We start from the raw sequence: 20389 nt of genomic DNA, 5'->3' as shown, positions 1-20389 counted from the left end.
ACTAGGGGAAAGCTCGTGAGCACTTGCTAGAATATGAAGTCAGTTGTCCCCTCTAGTCACATGTCTACAGAGCAGCGTTGCAGTTAATGGGAAGTATCGGGAGTCACTGGAAACGGTGACTTTGAACTTTTAAAATACTTTGAAACAGTTTTGTATATTTTAAGATGCTTCATTAAATGTGGGAATTCTTACTTTTTTGTGAATTATCTATAGGATACAAATTGAATATTTAAATATTTTTATTCTTTAGTACAGGGAAGACCATTTGAAGTAAAAGAAATGTTTCTGGAAGATATTTTAAGAACTACTGGATATACCAACAAAGAAATGTTAAAGTACAAAAAGGAAAAGCAACGAGGTAAGGTTTTTAGCAAGAAAATTATTATTGAGATTTATTTCTTATAATGCTGTAGTCTTAGCTTAGAGAAGAACAAGGATACTTGAAAACATTTTCTCTTGCATATAATTATATAAAATTATATGATACTTTTGTCCTAAATAGACCTTTTAAGGGGATATTTTATTTATATTTATTTTTATTAAATGTGTGTGTGACGAGGTGTTTTATGTGCATGTATGTCTGTGTACCATGTGCATGCTGTGCCTGCAGAAGCCAGAAGAGATCTTAGAATCCCTGGAACTGCAGTTGCAGCTGACTTTGAGCCACCCCATGGGTCCTGAGAACAGAACTCAGGTCCTCTGGAACGACAGCTATTGTTCTTAATGGCTGAGGCATCTTTCTAACCTTTTGGGATATACTTTTGTATTCTGGCTTATATCCAGAAGTTATAATCTGTGGAAAGGAACTTAAAGTACATGTTGAAATTGAAGAGGTTGAGTGTGTCTGAATCCATAGGCCTAGTCAGGGTTTTCAGAAAGCAGTGGATATGTGGTGGCTCCCCATAGCTTACCTCATTAGGTAGAATTGAGACATTAATGGGAGGGAGTGGAAGGAGTGTCTTGATTGATGACAGCAGGCTTATCTTTCTGGAAAATGTTGGTTTCTAACTTTTTATTTTCTAAAACATGATCTTACTTGGCCTGATTATGACATGGCTCACGTTGGCCTGAACTTGATTAATCTTTTTTCTCTGCTTAGTGAATACTAGGTTACAGCATGTTCGCTATTCCCAGCAAGATTTCCAAATCTGGTATTATTATAGGATTTCATCTTTATTTCCATTTTATCAATATCTGCTTTAAGAAATTCTTACAGTGGCATACTGTATGTCTGTGTATGCATTAGAATTTATGTCTTTTTTTCCTTTTTATAGTATAATTGGTTATACTCTTATTTCTTTGTTTACTATGTATGGTCAGGGGCACACAACTATTGATTCACCACCTAAATTTGTAGTTAGTGATTTCTCTGTCACTGCAGAGGACATCATTGCTTGCATGCAAATTATAAAATGTAGATGTTGAAACTTTTGAAACTTCTGATTTTTCGTATCTGAAACAATTGAGATAAGTTTTATGATTTTCTATGGATATTAGTCATTGACTTAAACAATAAATATATTGTGGGGAAAGATGCTCTTCTTGAAACTCTGGGTTAGAAGCAAACTTCTTCCCCGTAGACAAATTTTTTTTTATGTAGTTTCATATGTCTTTATGTTGCACATAACTTTATGAAAGACCCAATGTATTTTGTAAGAGTAACTCCAAAGTAAAGCCAGCTGTCAAGCAGTATAAGATTCACTTAGGTTTTTGGTTTTGTTTCTTATTTTTTTAAACAAATGAACACATTATCAAAAGGAAAGGACTTATCTACTTATTTTCTTTCCTTTATAATTTAGAAGAGAAACAGCAGACCACACTCACAGAATGGTACTCAGCTCAAGAGAATACTTTCAAGCCTGAGTCTCAGAGACAGAGAGCTGTTGCAAGTGTGTCTGAAGAGTATGATTTATTAGATGATGGAGGTGATGCTGTCTTTAGTCAGCTGGTAAGATGCTATTTTAATATACTGGTTTGTAATGATATTTTGAGTAAAAATTTTGTAGATTAAACAACTTAAATGAGGTTATACTATTTCTTTTTTACTTTGTTAGTAGGAGGCAATTCTCTTAGTTTACTTTGCTTTACAACATATTTTCAGAATCTACAATAATCTACCTGTTTTTTTAAAAAGGGTTGGTGATTAAATTTAGGGCTTTGTAAGCATTTTACTCTTGAGCAATACTCATGATCCAAACTTTATTTTTAGAAGAATAATTTAGCTACTTTTTAAGGTTTGTTTCTTTTTATTTTATGCATACCAACATTTTGCCTACGTGTATGTGTGTGCATATCAGTGAACATAGCCTCAGAGCCCATAGGAGACAATGGGATCCCCTGGTGATTACATGTGCCACCATGTAAGTGCTGGTGGGAGCCAGATGCCGGGTCTCTGCCAAAGCAGCAAGTGCTCTTAACTACAGAGCTATCTTTCCAGCCCCAGGTTTAGAACCCCCCCCTCCATGAGATGTGGGGTTTAAGTTCTGATGAATCTAGAAGAATTATGCTTGAGTTTTAACAGAGACTCCTAAAGGATGCTTTAAAATGGTTTAGCGTATGGAAGATCCATTTGACTTATTGATCAGCATTTGACAGTGATCCTAGCTTTTAATGGCTGAGCAATTTTTCTAGTCAGTGATTAGCATTTTGACTGTGTAAACTGGTGGTTTTAAGAACCGAGTTGGGTATTATTCACAGGAGAAGCTTTTAAGGCCTGGTATAATCTGTTTCTCTGCCAACATAACTCCTTTGAGGGGGAGTTAGGATAGGAAAGGAATTCTTTTTGGGTTTTTGAGACAGTCCATGTTATCTGGAAATTGATATGTAGCACAAGATGGCTTTGAAACTTGTGTTCTCCTGCCTCAATTTTCTTTTTTTTCTTCTTTTAAACACTGCCTGGCCCATTAGTTTCAGCCTCTTAACCCATTTCTAATAATCTATGTAGCACCACGAGGTGCACTTACCAAGAAAGATCTTAACCTGCATCTGTCTGGAGTGGGAGAACCATCGCGACTCACTGACTCAGCTTTCTTTCTCCCAGCATTCTGTTCTGTTTACTCCACCCACCCAAGGGTTGGCCTATCAAATGGGCTTCTGCCTCAATTTTCTGAGTTGCTGAGAGTATAGTTGAGAGCCTCCATGCCAGGAGAAACTCTGATATACTTGATAGTGGTATTAGTGTTAAACTCTATGGTGATGTTTCCTCTGATGTAGCTGGAAAGAAACCAGTGCTGTGTAGGTACATTTACCACCAGAAGCACAATTAGTTAATGTGGCAAAATCATGTGGCTAGTACTTTGCTGACAAGCTCACTTTTAGATAAATGATGACTGTAGTATCAAAATGTAGTGAAGGGTTGCTTGTTGGTTCCGGGCCACCTGGCTAGAGTAGGCCCAAAATAATCACATAGAAACTGTATTATTAAATCTCTGCTTGGCTTATTAGCTCTAGCTTCTTATTGGCTAACTCTTACATCTTAATTTAACCCATTTCTATTTATCTGTGCATCACCAAGAGGTGATCACCTACCAGCAAAGTTTTAGCACATCTATCTCCAGTGGCAAATCCATAGTGTCCCTCTCTCTGCCTTCCTTCTCCCAGCATTCAGTCCAGTTTTCCCTGCCTACCTAAGTTCTGCCCTGCTATAGGTCCAAAGCATTTCTTTATTCATTAATGGTAATCATAGCATATAGAGGGAAATTCTACATCAATACAGTATTATGAAAAATAATGTGTATAAGATGAAATTAGAGACTTATGCTATAATAGTATATGGATGTTGTATGCTTTTTAATTCTTATGATGATTGTGGCCATTTTACTTTCCTTGTAGTAAGCAAATAGTAAGCAATTTGATAATTGTAATCTTTGCTTTTTGTTTTCAAAAGACAGAAAAAGATGTGAATTGCCTTGAACCATGGTTAATCAAAGAAATGGATGCTTGCCTTTCTGACATATGGCTACATAAAGATGTTGATGCTTTTGCTCAGGTCTTTCATCTTATTTTAACTGAAAATGTTAGTGGTAAGTTTATTTAAATTAAAACAATTTCTCTTGCCATTATTTGTGATACAAATAGAGTATAATTTAAAGAGTATGTATGACATGTTTTGTTTACTATAATTTTATTTTTAAGTGCTTTATATTGTTTTGAATATGTTAATATCTCTAAAGTGATTTCCTTTAGGTCCTCACAGATACTACAGTTACTTACAAAAATGTTTTTATATATTTGTGTTGTAATACATCCATGTAATTATTTCTGTATTTGTGTTGTATACATTCATGTAATCTGGTCCTTGACTCCATGATGTAAGAAAAAAATTAGGGTCACAAAGAGGTTTGAGGAAGATGAAAGATGGGTAATAACTTTGGGATTCTTAGAGAGTCATCTAGTAAATGATGATTTTATTACCTTTGTATGGGCTCAGGTTCTGATCCATATACACTTACATACTTGATATCATGTGCTATATGTCTTCACTAATGAATTGTTGTCCTGTTTTATTTGTTGACTTTCTTGGATATTGACAGTCATGCATCCAGTCTGTAATTCTGTAGACTTCTAGTCAGCAGGCAGAATGGTCACAGAAAATCAGCACTGGGAAGGCTTTAGGAGTCAAATATTCTTATCTCCTTACCTAAACCCCTAGCATTGTTACTGTTATGATTATTGACTATTTTGTTTTTTAAACATTTTTTTTTGTTTTTAGCTTTTGATGTTTCAGCCTGGCTTTTTTTTTTCATTTTTTAAAAATATCTATTCTTGGTTTTCCTGGCAGAAAATTTTCCTCCCTCTTCCCTCATATTCAAGTCCATGGGCCTCAATTCTAAGGCTTTCATTTTATTTTTTTATTTACATCTACTCTCTTAGATGGCTATGATGGTTAGCATTAATTGTCAACTTGACATACTCTCAAGTTTCCTGGGAAGAGAGTGATTGTCTACATTGGGCTGGTCTGCAGGAGTTGCTATAATTGATATGGGAAGACCCAGCCCACTGTGGGCTTGGGGTAGAGGGTCCTGAACTATGTAAGAGTGGGTAATTCAAACTGAAAACAACAAAAAAGCAACATTGTCTATTCATTTTTCTCTACTCTTTACTAAATCTCTAATTCCCTGCATTGACTTCCTCAAAGTGATGGACCATGGCTTGGAATTGTAAGCGGAATAAAAGCCCTTTCTTCCCTGCGTTCCTCTTTGTCAGTATATTTATCATAGCAGCAGAACTGAAGCTAGAACAGTGGCTTTAAGTATCTGTTTTAAATGACCCCTAAGTTTTTAAATTTATTTTTTAAGATGATGTCCCATGACTGTTGTCGTAATCCACCAACTATTTTTCTTTTGTCAGGAAATTGTGTTTTCCTTAGAGGGATCAGATTATCTATCCAAAAATCCCACTGGCCTACTTTTCCCTTGCTTCTGATTATATTGTGAAGAAAATAAAGTCCTTTCTATGACTGAATCTGTGATGTCTTTAAATGTAAATGCCACTGTTGACTTGTGTATTTAAAACTTGTTCCTGCTGGTGGTGCTGCTTGGGAAGTTGGAAGCTTTAGGAGGTAGAACTTTTGGTGGAAATGGAACAGTGTGAATGGGCTTGAGGCTTTTATGGCTCAGTCCTGCCTCCTGTCATGCTGTTTTCTGATCTATAAATTGTGACCAAGTGATCTCATGCTCCTGCCTCAAGCCCATGAGCCACTGCCACTGCTTTGCCATGTCCTTACCTTCAGGATGGACTGTAAACTCTCAAACCAAGAACCAGAATAAACCTGTTCCCTTAACTTCTTATCAGGTACTGGATCATATTCAGAGAAAAGTAGCTGATCCAACACCTTCCTTCCCAATCTTGTTTTCCATCACTCTTGTTTTTGTTCACTGTTCTTTTTTTTTTTTTTTTTTTTTTTTGGTTTTTCGAGACAGGGTTTCTCTGTGGTTTTGGAGCCTGTCCTGGAACTAGCTCTTGTAGACCAGGCTGGTCTCGAACTCACAGAGATCCGCCTGCCTCTGCCTCCCGAGTGCTGGGATTAAAGGCGTGCGCCACCACCGCCCGGCGTGTTCACTGTTCTTTAGCAACATGAATTGCTTTTCTTTTTTTAATATTTTTTAATTACACTTTACGTAGTGTGTTTGTATTTGTATTGGAGGACACACATGCCGTGGGTTATGTGTGAAGGTCAAAAACAACTTGCAGGAGTTCTTTCCTTCTTCCATGTAGGTTCTAGGAATGGAACTTAGTTCTCAGTTCAGGGTGGGTGGAAGATGCCTTTCCCTTCTAAGGTGTTTAATGGACCTGATTTCCTTGTATGTGTTGATAGAGTCCTTTAATTTTATTTATTTTGTTTAAGTGGAATCCTGACTATAGACTCAATGGCCTCTTTCATCTAGGTTTCTGGTTAGTTATTGTCTCTCAGAGAGGCTTTTTCTGGTCAATAAAACTGTGCCCCTTTCTTACTATTTTGTTAATCTACTTTGTCATTTCTTTATTGACTTTGATTATTTGTCATTTATTGTTGTTGCTGCTCCTGCTGTTGTTGTTGCTCATACCGTCTTACACTGAAATGTAACTTTGTGAGGACAGAGCCTTGTCTGTTTTACTCTTCTGTGGGTTCACAGGGTTTGTAACAAATGATCAAATATTTGCTCAATAATCCTAAATATGGAAGGTGACAGGAAATTCCTTGCCTCTTTTATTTTCTTTTTTTCTTGTGGGTTTGATTGTTTGCTTCTTGGAGAGGTTCTGGCTGGCACATGATCTTCCTGCCTCAGCCTTCTAAGTGCTGGAATTAAATATGGGACCCAACACACCAGGCAGCATTCTTATTTGAAGGTGTTTTCAGTTGTCCATTAATATGTTGAATTAATACGTTTTTCACATACATACCTTCTGTCTTTTTCTGCTTTTGGTGTGATAAGAGATTTAGTATGTGTTTATGCCTGACAGATTTTCTAGATTGTGAAGACAATTTTTCCTTTTAAGCCTTTTTTCAGCCAACCATACTTGTTTTATTTCAACACCTTTTCTTTGTTGTTTGTTTCCTAACATGACCCATCTAGTCCCTTAGTTCCCTGGTTTGCACCACTTTTGGATAGTTGTAGTTGATAAACAAACACTTTCAAGAACTGTAGCTGGGGCTTAGGGAGATGGTGTAGTGGATAAAAAGGCTGGTCGTAAATCCTGAGGATGTGAGTTTGATCCTGGAATCCACATGGTAGAAGAGAACTGATTCCTTCCTTATGTTAATCCTCTGACCTTCACACAGGTGTCATGTTATGTGTCTCCCAATAAATAAGTAAATAAATGTAAAAAATATGTAAATACATGTTCTCTGGTCCTCAGCTTAATTTCTTAACAAAAACTGTTTTTTTAAAGATTTATTTATTTATTATGTATACAGTATTCTGCCTACATGTGTACATGCACCCCAGAAGAGGGCACCAGACCCTATTACAGATGGTTGTGAGCCACCATGTGGCTGCTGGGAATTGAACTCAGGACCTCTGGAAGAAGAGTCAGTGCTCTTAACCACTGAGCCATCTCTCTAGCCCCCATATTCTTTTTAAAATTACAATTTCTTACCTATATTAATCCAATCAATTGTACTTTGTTTACTACAATGTCTTGATGACTCATATTGATTTTGAAAATTCTAGTTCATTTTTTTAAAGATGGAAATTTATTATATTTTTTCTGTTTTGTATTTGTTGTTTGGAATTATGTTAAGTGTAAATATTGTTTTTTTATTCCTTGAGGATTTCATCTTAAAGGTAGACTTGTACTGCTGTTTTAAAAACAATTTTAAAAAGTTCTGTTCCTTATGTTATGAGCTTTCTTGGTTTACTAATTTAGTGAGGCTGGGTCAGCTATTGTGGTAACAGCATTTAGATTAATATTTGGATATGATTATTAACTCGTGTCTTGTATATCTACTAGTCAACAGACCTCTTCATAAAAATGATCTCTTAGGATTTCTTATTCATTGTAAATGTATTATCCTCTATGGATACACATTTTTAAAGTTCATCATGTTTTTAAAAATTCATTTGAGAAGTAGTATTTTGTTTTAAAAAGAGACATTTTTATCATGCTGTTTTCTAGGCTTTCCCCCATTATTTCAATATTTATCTTCATAATTTAGTAAACTTACTTGAACTTTTAGAGGTTTAAAATCTGAGAAGTACTGTTTTAAAATATTGATAATGTATTTTAAAAACTTAACTATGACTCTTGGCTGTCTTCCTTGGTTTCTCTGTTGATTACTAGATTATTTTGACAGTGGTCCTCAGAATATGTAGTGTTTATTTCTCTTCATGAGTTTTTATTTCCCTCAGTTTTGTATTATAGTATCTTAAGTTATATGAGAAAAAAATGTCAAGAACTTTGCTTGAAGTCTTAAGAACATTTATTTTTAGTTATTGATGAAAAATTAAGTTTTGAATTAATATTTTGTTACTGAGTAAACATGGCAACATGTAGATTAAAAAATTATTATTTAAGGATCCTGCAAGCCAATAGCATTCTCTTTTCTTAATTATATAAGTAAGCATTAGCTACTTTCTTCCTATACCTCCAGTGATAGTCTTTCTACCCTTTTTATGCAAGAGAATCTTAGATTTCGTTCTGAATGGGATAAAGATTATATAATGTTGCTGTCATTTAAAAATGAAGGAACAAATCCCAGGTTAATTATGTTAGTCAATTCTAGTACTTGACTGAAACAATGAAAGTCTTTAACATTTGGAATTTAACATCTTATCTTTTTATTCTTTTAGTTGATTACAGACATAGTGAGACCAGTGCCACAGCTCTGATGGTTGCCGCTGGACGGGGTTTTACGAGTCAAGTAGAACAGTTAATTAGTATGGGAGCCAATGTCCACAGTAAAGCATCAAATGGCTGGTAAATTTAGATTGTGTCCATTCTTTGTATGTCATGGTATAGTTGCACATGCCTTTTAAAAATTCTTATTATTGGGGCAGTGGTGGCGCATGCCTTTAATCCCAGCACTAGGGAGGCAGAGGCAAGCAGATCTCTGTGAGTTCAAGGCCAGCCTGGTCTACAGAGCTAGTTCCAGGACAGGCTCCAAAGTTACAGAGAAACTCTGTCTTGAGAAATAAAAACAAACAAACAAAAACTTATGATTATCCCTATTTTAAAATCTATTGTATAATAATTACTGGTACATCTCTAATGAGTAAATAAATAATCCTGGATGACTAGTTTCATAATTTTGAAAAATTTGTAATTTGAAAATTTGTAATTACATAATTATAAAATATTTCTCAGTTTGGTATCTTTGAATTTTATAGGATGGCTTTAGATTGGGCTAAGCACTTTGGACAAACTGAAATTGTGGATCTTCTAGAATCTTACAGGTAAAACCTTACACTATTTAAAATGAATTCTATCTTTAAAAAAAATCTTAGCCATGTAAATCATATATTCTGTAACAGGTAAGCTACTTACAGCCTTTTACTGAGAGATTTATTTTTATAATTATAAAAATTTTATTCTTGACTGTTATGAACATGAACACAGATCTTTAAATTGACAGTTAATGCAGTTATTTATCTATCTATCTATCTATCCATCCATCCATCCATCCATCCATCCATCCATTGCTCTTTATCTATACATAGGAGTGGAATTTCTAGGGGATATAGTTAACACTGTGTTTATCCTTTGGAGAACTGTCACAGTGTTCCATAATTGCTGTACTAGTCTATATTTATTCTAGGAATGTTCTATTATTTCTGCACCATTCCTGTACTTAACTGTGTCTTTGACCTTAACCTTCCTTTTGGTTGTGCAATGGTATTATTTTGGTTTTGCTATATATTTCCATAGTGAAAGGTGATGCTAAACATTTTGATGTATTTCTAGGTCATTATTGCATGCATTTTCTTGATCAAGTGTCTTTAGATTGTGATTTTTTTTTATCAAATTTGTCACTTATCCAATTTAACATGAAACTGTGCTTGCAACCAACACATAAATTAATTATAGATTGTACATTAAGTGACCCCTTCCTTGGGGCATATTGGAAATTTAGAGGAAATAATGGGTAACTTTAAGTCAGTCTGTCTTTCTTTCTTAATATAAAAACTGACTTGGTATTTTTCTTAGTGCTTCATTGGAATTTGGAAATCTAGATGAAAGTTCTTTGGTTCAAACAAATGGAAATGACCTCAGTGTAGAAGACAGAGAGCTGTTGAAAGCTTACCATCATAGTTTTGATGATGAAAAGGTAGACTTGGATTTGATCATGCATCTTCTATACAATATCTGCCATAGTTGTGATGCTGGTAAGTGCTGTCTGAAAGACATGGAGCATACTGTGTTGAAAAATTAGTATTTAGTTGTTAAATTTTTCTGTAATTCTGTCGATAGTGATGTGTGAATAGTAGTTCTTTTATAATCATGTACTAATGTGTGAAATCACATATTATTCTTTATGAGTTTTGTTGATTATGTCTGATTTTACAAGATTAAATACTAAAAATATTTTTCTCCAAGGTGCAATATTAATTTTTCTACCTGGATATGATGAAATTGTTGGTTTGAGGGATCGTATCCTGTTTGATGACAAGCGGTTTGCTGACAATACACATAGGTAAACTATAAAGCTTTGTACTTGCTGTTCAAGCTAACAGACAGATTCTTTGTTGCTCAAGCTAACAAACAGGTTCTATAGTTCATTTTCTCTTCTCAATTGTAATAGATATCAAGTCTTTATGCTCCATTCAAATATGCAGACATCTGATCAAAAGAAGGTATTAAAAAATCCACCTGCAGGTGTCCGAAAAATAGTAAGCATCATAAGATCTTTTATGTTCTACTTTTGTTATTCATTTGTCTATTTTCATATTAATCTTAAAATAACATTCCATTTCAGATCCTTTCCACCAATATTGCTGAAACAAGCATCACTGTCAATGATGTTGTCTTTGTTATTGATTCTGGTAAGGTGAAGGAGGTATGTATGAATAAGTTATATTTGTACCAAATGAAGAAGATTGAGTTCCAGTCCAACAGCTACTTTAGTAAAACTTCATTTTAGATGCAAATTTCTTTATAGATGAATTTAGCATAATAAATGTTTTACCAAACTGTTCTAACTTATATTTAGTATGTTGGGTATATTTTAGTGATCCAACAAATTAGACAAGAAGATTCACTTCTACTTACTAACTAGTAGTAGAACAGTAAAGAATTAGAATATGCACAGTAAAAATTTGTCACATAGTGGCAATTTGATTTACATATTTTCTATTTTCCTCTTATATTTGGGGATGGGTTGTAGCCCTCTTATTCATTGATAGAACCTAATGCCTTACATACAGTGTGTGTGCATATGTGTGTGTATAGTAGGTGTTCTAAAGGTATTTAGATCAAGAGAAACTTGATTAACAAAGGAAAACAAAATCCTAAAAATTGAGAAAGATGTATGCTGGGACCTCATGCTTCCAGATGCACATTTACCTACACATTTACACGTGCACAGACGCATACATACAAAACCAACAGCAGTGCAAATTAGGGTGAACATCCCAGTAGTTAGCCAACAGTGGAAATCACTGCTCGGCTTTGTGCAAAAAGAGTTTTTTTTTCTTACTCTTTTATCTACTGTCTCTTGATACTTTCATACTACTGTAGCCATTCGTAAATTGCATCAAAGACATCAAAGCATAAAATATTTACTATTAGACCCTTTGCAAAAAATTTTCTTCTCTCAAAAATAAGTGATAGCATTTGCTTGTTTTCAGTATTAACATTACTAATAATTCCCAGCGCCATAACTTTTAATAGATCAAATGATAGAGGTAATTAGTTTTTTAAGGAAGAAATGATAAAATGGATATAAGTAATCATTTTAGTGTGAAAAATTCATGTTTTCAATGTAATTTTAGTATCACCTTACAGAGAATAAAATTTCTTGTGGTTTTGATCAAACTCATTGTAAAGGAAGAGTAAACTGTTTCAGCTATAGTGTTAAAACTAAGTGATGTGTCTTTACATACCAAGACTTGTCAGATGTGCTGAATACCTGCCCTCTCTGTACTGGGTAGGCTGAGACAGGAGGATCTAAGTAAAGTTAAGGCTAACTTGGGCTACATTGCAAGAACCTGTCTCAAAAATGAAAAAGCAGTAGGATCAAAACCCATTGCCATTGTTCTTTGTGGAAGCCTAGGCAGTTTGGATGCTCACCTTACTAGACCTGGATGGAGGTGGGTGGTCCTTGGACTTCCCACAGGGCAGGGAACCCTGATTGCTCTTTGGGCTGACGAGGGAGGAGGACTTGATCGGGGGAGAGGGAGGGAAATGGGAGGCGGTGGCGGGGAGGAGGCAGAAATCTTTAATAAATAAATAAATAAAAATTTAAAAAAAATGAAAAAGAGAGTGCAGATGTATTGCTCTTATGTTATTTAAATTTTAGAAATTAATTCTTCTAGGTGTTATCAAATCATGACTTTAGCACAGTAATAGTATCAAAAGTATTATACATACAAAACTAACAAATGAAACAAATATTATAAGCTAAGCAACATACTTTCTGAAAATTTCTTGACTAAACTTATTAGAAAATGCATTTGTATTTGCTCTGTTTAATTAATTTTATACAAGGGAAAGCAAGGGCATGGAATACTTTTTAAACCACTTCTACAGCAGATCTTTACTTTTGACCATTTGAGGAAGTCTAGTGTTAGTAATGATTATATTTTTCTTTGAGACATTCAAGAAAGGTTAATTTCTGAGTAACTCAGCAGGATGTTACTTCACTTAGAGGTGTTTAGTTTGGTAATTATTAGTCATTCTTCCAGAGATTTACTCTTTGAGATGTATTTTGGCAATTTTTTTTCTAGTCATTCTTATTTCTTAAAAATGATGTAAATATGATAGAAAAAATCTCCAGAGAATCCTATTTTTGCTTTTTATTCTGTGTTTTGTTTGTTTTTTATAATAATTTCTATTTTTTGACATGATAATCACATCATTCCTTCCCTTTTTTCTGACTCATTCCTGGCCCTTACTTTTTTTTTTTAAAAAGTCCTCTTTTTCTTTTTTATTTATTTATATATATTTCTAAATCTATAAATCCAGTCTGCTCAGTGTATGTAGTGTAATCTGTGTCCATGTGATCTCAGGGCTGACCACTTGATATTGGATAACTAATTGGTGTATTTTTGCCCGAGAAAGACCATTTCTCCTGCTCTCGGCATTCCCCAGTTGCCTCTAGGGTTGAGGCCCTGCAAGCTCTCCCTCTTCATGTTAGGATATCCATTAGTGGCATCCGTGTTCTTGTAATCTCTAGGCAGTCATATGGATGTCATAATAAAGTCTTGGTGTCCTGTGAGAATCAGTTGTTATTAAACTGTAGGAGACAGTTGCAAAATGCCCCACACAGCACAGCATGGAGATTGTGTAGATCTTCAAAGCTTTGATGGCTGTCCGTTGTTTTTCATTATAATGTTTATATCCAACAAATGTAAGTTTTTAAGAATCAGTTTCTTCAATGGAGGAAGGGTAGATGGGGTAGGGAGAGAAGGTGGAGAGATTGGGAAGAGGGGAGAGAGGAGAAGTTTTGGTTAAGATTTAAAAACAAGAAAATAAAACAAACAGAACAGAAAAAATAATCAGTTTATTCTAATTAATCAAGAGGGGCTTTTAAGTTTAACTTGGGCATGTTAAAATATCTATATTCTCATTAGTACCAACCATGTTTTAACATAAAGATGATTTAATATTGCAGAAATCCTTTGATGCACTGAATTTTGTTACAATGTTAAAAATGGTATGGATTTCCAAAGCTAGTGCCATACAGCGCAAAGGCAGGTAATGTATATTTTATGTTATAATTACATGCATAATCTATATTCATTTACTTGACTGTTTGATAATAATATTATATAAATTGCATATTGTATAATGTTCCTTTTATATGTGTCACATTAGTCTTAATTTTATTTTATTTATTATTTTTTTAAATAAAAGTCAACATTTATGACTACGCCAGCGATGTAAAGCAGTAACTCAAGGAGAGGCTCTGAAGGTGGCAAGTCGGATTTATATGCTCGATTGACTAGTTTCTTCTCATTTTGAACATGATTTTTTTTCCGGACCACACAGTGAGACTTTATTTCAGAAAAGACATGCTAGAATCAAGAACCATTGCTCTAGACGGTCAAACTGTGTCTATCGTAAAAAATTATAAAATTTAGATTTTATCTATCGATGCTTACCATGATAAAAGTAACATTAAATGCTTTTATGCATCCCCATTTTTTTAAGTTACATTTCTATGTTTAACTTATTTACTGATATAACCAATTAAGCTAATTCGTTCTTTCTATTATGTCTTCTGGAATTTCTTTTTTTTTTTAATTGATATTTATTGAGCTCTACATTTTTCTCTGCTCTCGTTCCTGCCTCTCCACTCCCACTTCAACCCTCCCCGAAGGTCCCCATGCTCCCAATTTACTCAGGAGATCTTGTCTTTTTCTACTTTCTACTTCCTATGTAGATTATATCTATGTAAATCTCTCTTAGTGTCCTCATTGTTGTCTAAGTTCTCTGGGATTGTGGTTTGTAGGCTGCCTTTCTTTGCTTCATGTTTAAAACCACCTATGAGTGAGTATATGTGATAATTATCGTTCTGTGTCTGGGTTACCTCACTCAAAATAATGTTTTCTAGCTCCATCCATTTTCATGCAAAATTCAAGCTGTTGTTATTTTTTTCTGCTGTGTAGTACTCCATTGTGTAAATGTACCACATTTTTCTTATCCATTCTTCTATCGAGGGGCATTTAGGTTGTTTCCAGGTTCTGGCTATGACAAACAAAGCTGCTATGAACATAGTTAAGCACATGTCCTTGTGGCACAACTGAGCATCCTTTGGATATATACCCAAAAGTGGTATTACTGGGTCTTGAAGAAGGTTGTTTCCTAATTTTCTGAGAAATCACCACACTGACATCCGAAGGGGCTGTACCAGCTTGCATTCCCACCAGCAAAGCAGAAGTGTTCCCTTTTCCCCACAACCTCTCCAGCATAAGTTGTCATCGGTGTTTTTGATTTTGGCCATTTTTACAGGTGTAAGATGTAGTCTCAGAGTTGTTTTGATTTGCATTTCTCTGATGACTAAGGATGTTGAACATTTTCTTAAGTGTCTTTCAGCCATTTTAGATTCCTCTGTTGACAGTTCTCTGTTTAGGTCTGTACTCCATTTTTTTTATTGGATTATGTGATCTTTTGATGTCCAATTTCTTGAGTTCTTTGTATATTTTGGAGATCAGACCTCTGTCTGATGTGGGGTTAGTGAAGATCTTTTCCCATTCTGTAGGCTGTTGTTTTGTCTTGTTGACCATGTCCTTTGCTTTACAAAGAAGCTTTTCAGTTCCAGGAGTCCCATTTATTAATTGTTTCTCTCAGTGTCTGTGCTGCTGGGGTTATATTTAGGAAGTGGTTCCCTGTGCCAATACATTCAAATATACTTCCCACTTTCTCTTCTATAAGGTTCAGTGTGGCTGGCTTTATGTTGAAGTCTTTGATCCATTTGGACTTGAGTTTTGTGCATGGTGATAGATATGGGTCTATTTTCATTCTTCTACATGTTGATATCCAGATATGCCAGCACCACTTGTTAAATATGCTTTCTTTTTTCCCTTTGATATTTTTTGCTTCTTTATCAAAGATAGGTGTTCGAAGATGTGTGGATTGGTATCCGGGTCTTCTATTCAATTTCTTTGGTCCTCCTGTCTGTTCTTATGCTAATATCAGGCTGTTTTCAGTACTTTAGCTCTGTAGTAGAGTTTGAAGTCAGGGATTGTGATGCCTCCAAAAGTTCTTTTATTATACAGGATTGTTTTGGCTATCCTGGGTTTTTTTGCTTTTCCAAATGAAGTTGACTTGAGTTTTGGACTTGAGTTCTGTTCTTTTGAGGTCTCTGAAGAATTTTGCTGGGATTTTGATAGACATTGCGTTGAATTAGTCTTAATTTTATACTGTCTTTGCCATGCAAATTGTTTTGGTACTTTAAAATAATTAGCTAAAAAGATTTAAATCACATTTATTTAGTTTTTTTTTTAGTTAGTGTGTGTGTGTGAGAGAGAGAGAGAGAAAGAAAGGCTATGACACACATTTGACATTCAAAGAATACCTTTCAGGAATTCGTTTTCTTCTTCTACCATGTGGTTCCTGAGAATAGAACTAAGTTGCTGGGCTTGGTCACAAGTGTCTTTAACCCCTGGACTATCTCACTGGCACATTTGGGTACATTTTCACAAGTTAAATTTAGGCCATATTGCTGGCTCAAGTGAGACCAGAGGGCAGTTGAGCCCATAGTCCCACTTGTATCTGTGCACCTGTTGACAGTTGTTAGCTACTGGGAGCGGGAGAGACAGTTTTCTTGAAAGGTGTAGCCTCTGTTGACTATGTGTTGGTGGAAGACCAGATATCTGAGACTACTTGGACAGCACAAATTGATCTTAAAGGCTTTTGTTGTTTGTTTTGTTTGGTTACAAAAAAAGTAACAAGGTTGGGTAGGCAGGAAGTGGGGATGGATCTGGGAAGCATTTTGTGTGTTTGTGTGTGTGTGAATATGGTCAAGAGAAAAAAATTGAAACTGTAGTATAATTCATGTTAAGATAAAAGACATTCAAAGGAAGCAGAAATTATAAACATTTAAAATATAGGACAAAGGAATAATTTCTTCAGAATACAAGTAAAATCTTTATAATTAAAATAATTTTCGTACAGGCCAAAATGGTTTATCAAAATGAAATTTATACATGTCCTGCTAATGCATTGTTTCACATATTGTCCTTGAGCTAGCAATCCTTTTGTCTATATCTCCCAGTTGCTGCCTTTACGTGTAACCAATTACCCAAGCATTTCACTATTGATGGACACTACCCAGTTGCCGTATCTTTTATTATAATGTTGCAAAGACCAGTCTCAAAAAACATCTTTACCTCATGTATATCAAAGTGAATACAAATCAATGAAGCACTACGATTTTTCTTATTAGTCTGAGACTAATGAACATGTTTTATTGAGTAGAACATAGAGGCAAAAACATTGGTTTAAATATTTTGCTAATGGGAGTTTATATTGGTATGAGTTCTTCAGAAGCTAAATTAAAACTATTTCTAAGTCTTCTTTTTATTATATAATCCATGCCTCACAGTGTATCTTAATATCTTACTTTTACTTATTACATGTATATGAAGATTTTTCCTGTTGTTTTTTTGGTTTGTTTTTTTGAGACATGAAGTTTTTTTTTTTTTTTTTGAGAAAGGGTTTCTCTGCAGCTTTAGAGCCTGTCTTGTAACTAGCTCTTGTAGACCAGGCTGGCCTCAGACTTGTAGAGAGATCTGCCTGCCTCTGCCTCCCTAGTGCTGGGATTAAAGGCATCCATCACCTCCACCTGGTGACATGAAGATGTTTTTAAGACTGTTCTTTACAACATTATAACAAAAGATCTGGGAACTGGGTAGTATTCATCAATAGTGAAATGTTGGACACAGTTACATGCCTACTTCTGCATTGGCAGCAGCTGTGTCCTGACTCAAAAATACCAAAAGAAAAGATACCCTGTATACTAAAGGCTTTAAGGCATGATTTCTGTGCTTTGTAACTCCATAAAGTCAGACATTGTTATAATTATGTCAAGCTGTTCTCTTTGATACATTGAGCTGATTTATAATATTAAGTGTATATTATTGCAGGTCAGAAATCTTAGTAAAGCTCGTTCTATTTTCAGTACATACCAGGGGCAACCTTTGTTGTGAAGTATGGAGTAATTCCGTGTTGATACTATTTGCTGTAACTGGATTATGCTTTTAGCGGAGTTATGAGTGAATTTAAGAAAAAAAGAGGAAAGGGGGAACCACAGAAAGACATTCCTGAAAGGTTAAGGGACAGTCAGGTAGGACTGTGAATGAAATGAGCAGGAAAGTTGTCTGTATAGTTTAGTTTGAAAGAAGATGGTGAAGACTGGGCTGAAAGTTTGGAATAAGTCCTTAAGACCGGTTTTATTTTTCTCTCTTTTTAAAGAAGTATGCGTGTGTGTAGGTGCCTGTGGAGGCCAGTAGTGCTGACCTCCTGGAGCTGGATCCTCTATACAAGCAGTATTCACTTTTAATTGCTGAGCCGTCTTCTCAACGTTTGTGCCATCTAAAAGAAGCAGCTTTTTGGAGAACGGGTTCATTAATATTTTCACTTCAATAAGAGAGGACAATAGGCAGCATTATTGTAGCAGGGTGAAAACAGAAAGATGGGTAATTCAAGATGTAGTAAAGAAGTATTATTGGGGATTTTTAAATACGTATGAGGGTGGGGAATAAGGAATCAAGTAGAATCAAGACTGCTGGGCTGGCAAAAAGGCTCATGAAAGCATTTGCCATATAAGATAAGGCTGCAAACCAGAATTTGATCCTGGAAATCTATAGTAAAAGGAGAGAACCTACTCTTGATAATTGTCTTCTGACCAGTGCATGTGCACTGTGGCAAGCTTTGCACTTGTGCGCGTGCACGCACGCGCGCACACACACACATTAAAATAAAAAAAAAAAGTTAAGTGTTACCTAGGGTTCTGTTTTAGGAAATTGGACATTGTTGCTACTGTTGCCAGATAATTTGGTAAAGGTTCTTCTGTTGAGAAGAAGAATTACATTTTGGCTGTCTTGAGATTTAATTAACTAGAAAATCCATGTGGAGCTTTCCAAGAAGTTTCTGAAGTGTAGGCCTTAAATAACACCAGGAGATTTAGGATGGATAGAAGTTGAAGCTAAAGGACAAGTAAGATCCCCTCAGATGATGTGATGACAGCATATGAAGAGCATAGGACTGTGGTCTAGCCTCAGAAAGACATCGGCATTTAGGGTGTGGGCAAAGGCTAAAAGTTCCATAGGCGAGGCTGACAGGGTAGGAAAACATGTTGTTAGGAAGTAATTGATGTGGAAAGGAGTGGTTCCAGAATCTGTATGGGCCTGAGCCAGGTCCTCTGCATATATGTTATGGTTATGTAGGTTGGTGCTCTTGTGGGACTCCTAACAGTGGGTGTGGGGGGCTATCTCTGCTACTTTTGCCTGTACTTGGAACCACGTTCCTCTACTGGGTTACCTTGTCCAACATTGATATGAGGGTTTGTTCCTAGTCTTATTGTAATTTGTTATTCTATTTTTAGTTGATGTCCCTGGGAGGCCTGCTCTTTTTTTTTTTTTTTCTTTAAGGGAAATGGAGGAGGAGGAGGAGGGGGAGGTGTGTGAAGGGACTGGGAGGAGTGGAGGTAGGGGAAATAACAGGCGGAGTGTAACATATGTAAAGAATTGAAAAAAAGAGTGGTTCAAGAATATCAGATTTTTGTAGCCTTCATGTTTCCCTCCCTCTGTCCCTCCATTTGTCCCTCCCTCCCTTCCTTCTTTCCTTTCTCTTTCTTTATCCTTTTGAGGTTGTGAGCTCCATAAGGTTGGAAGTATCTCTGTCATTCATCCCGGACATTAGCTATTTCCATGATTAGAAAGATTAAAAGGAGACTTATGTCATCATACTTTCTGATGCTTTCCAAGAAATTGTATGCCACTCTAATAAATGCCAGTCCTATATTGTTATGTAATTCATAATTTGTACAATTCTAATCAATGGAACTGAACATAGAGCTTGATAACATCTCAGTGAAATTGATTAAATTTAAATCAATAAGCATTCATGTTTTGAATTTCACTTAGTTTCAAATTTATGGTACTAATTTTTGATTTTTTTAAGTTATAACTGTAGAGAACATTGTTTGTGAATCTAGCTCAGTAAAATGATAATATGGAGTACCAGAGCACAAAACACCTTTTAAAAGTATTCATAGAAGATAAATAAGGATTAGAACTCAGATGTCTTGATCTTAATTAATTTCCCAGTCTCCTAAATTGCATTAGTTTATAGTTTTATTATTATTGTCCATATTCCTTATCTGAGTCTGAATTTTGTGTTTTATTTTTAAGAGCTGGACGATGTAGACCTGGAATTTGTTTCCGTCTGTTTAGTAGACTCCGATTTCAGAACATGCTGGAATTTCAGACTCCAGAGCTCTTGAGAATGCCTTTGCAGGTAGACCTACAGCTCTAAGCCTTCATCTGTGGGTGAAGGGACAGCTTCCAGTTCAGTTTCTACAGATTGGGCTTGAATTAATCACTTTACAAAATAAAATCATAAGTTAAATTTTATGAAGGGGATATATCCATAAAAAAGATTTTTTATACGAATCTTACTGAACCTTCAGATATTTATTGGAATGCATTTAAATTATTGAACCATGTGTTTTGTGTGTGTGTTGTAGCATTTTAAGAGTCTCAAATGCATAGTATGGATTTTGAAAATTCTGGATATGATTAGAAAC

General features: G+C 35.2%; 1 protein-coding gene across 2 annotated transcripts in view; it reads left to right on the top strand.

The window, feature by feature from the left end:
- Positions 1 to 20389, top strand: part of Ythdc2 (YTH domain containing 2) — a 62625-nt gene that overhangs the window by 15985 nt on the left and 26251 nt on the right. For both annotated transcript variants that reach the window (XM_041660489.1, XM_041660490.1), the window contains 11 exons: positions 251 to 358; positions 1800 to 1948; positions 3887 to 4022; positions 8772 to 8898; positions 9309 to 9374; positions 10126 to 10304; positions 10516 to 10612; positions 10721 to 10808; positions 10895 to 10975; positions 13751 to 13833; positions 19995 to 20100. In XM_041660489.1, coding sequence (XP_041516423.1) covers positions 251 to 358; positions 1800 to 1948; positions 3887 to 4022; positions 8772 to 8898; positions 9309 to 9374; positions 10126 to 10304; positions 10516 to 10612; positions 10721 to 10808; positions 10895 to 10975; positions 13751 to 13833; positions 19995 to 20100 — 1220 coding nt within the window. The remainder of the gene's footprint in view (positions 1 to 250; positions 359 to 1799; positions 1949 to 3886; positions 4023 to 8771; positions 8899 to 9308; positions 9375 to 10125; positions 10305 to 10515; positions 10613 to 10720; positions 10809 to 10894; positions 10976 to 13750; positions 13834 to 19994; positions 20101 to 20389) is intronic.

The sequence above is a fragment of the Microtus oregoni genome, unplaced genomic scaffold (assembly GCF_018167655.1).
Source record: "Microtus oregoni isolate MIOR12 unplaced genomic scaffold, Mior012 000011F_ref0000422, whole genome shotgun sequence".
Taxonomy (NCBI): domain Eukaryota; kingdom Metazoa; phylum Chordata; class Mammalia; order Rodentia; family Cricetidae; genus Microtus; species Microtus oregoni.
This window is presented reverse-complemented; position numbering and strand designations above follow the sequence as displayed.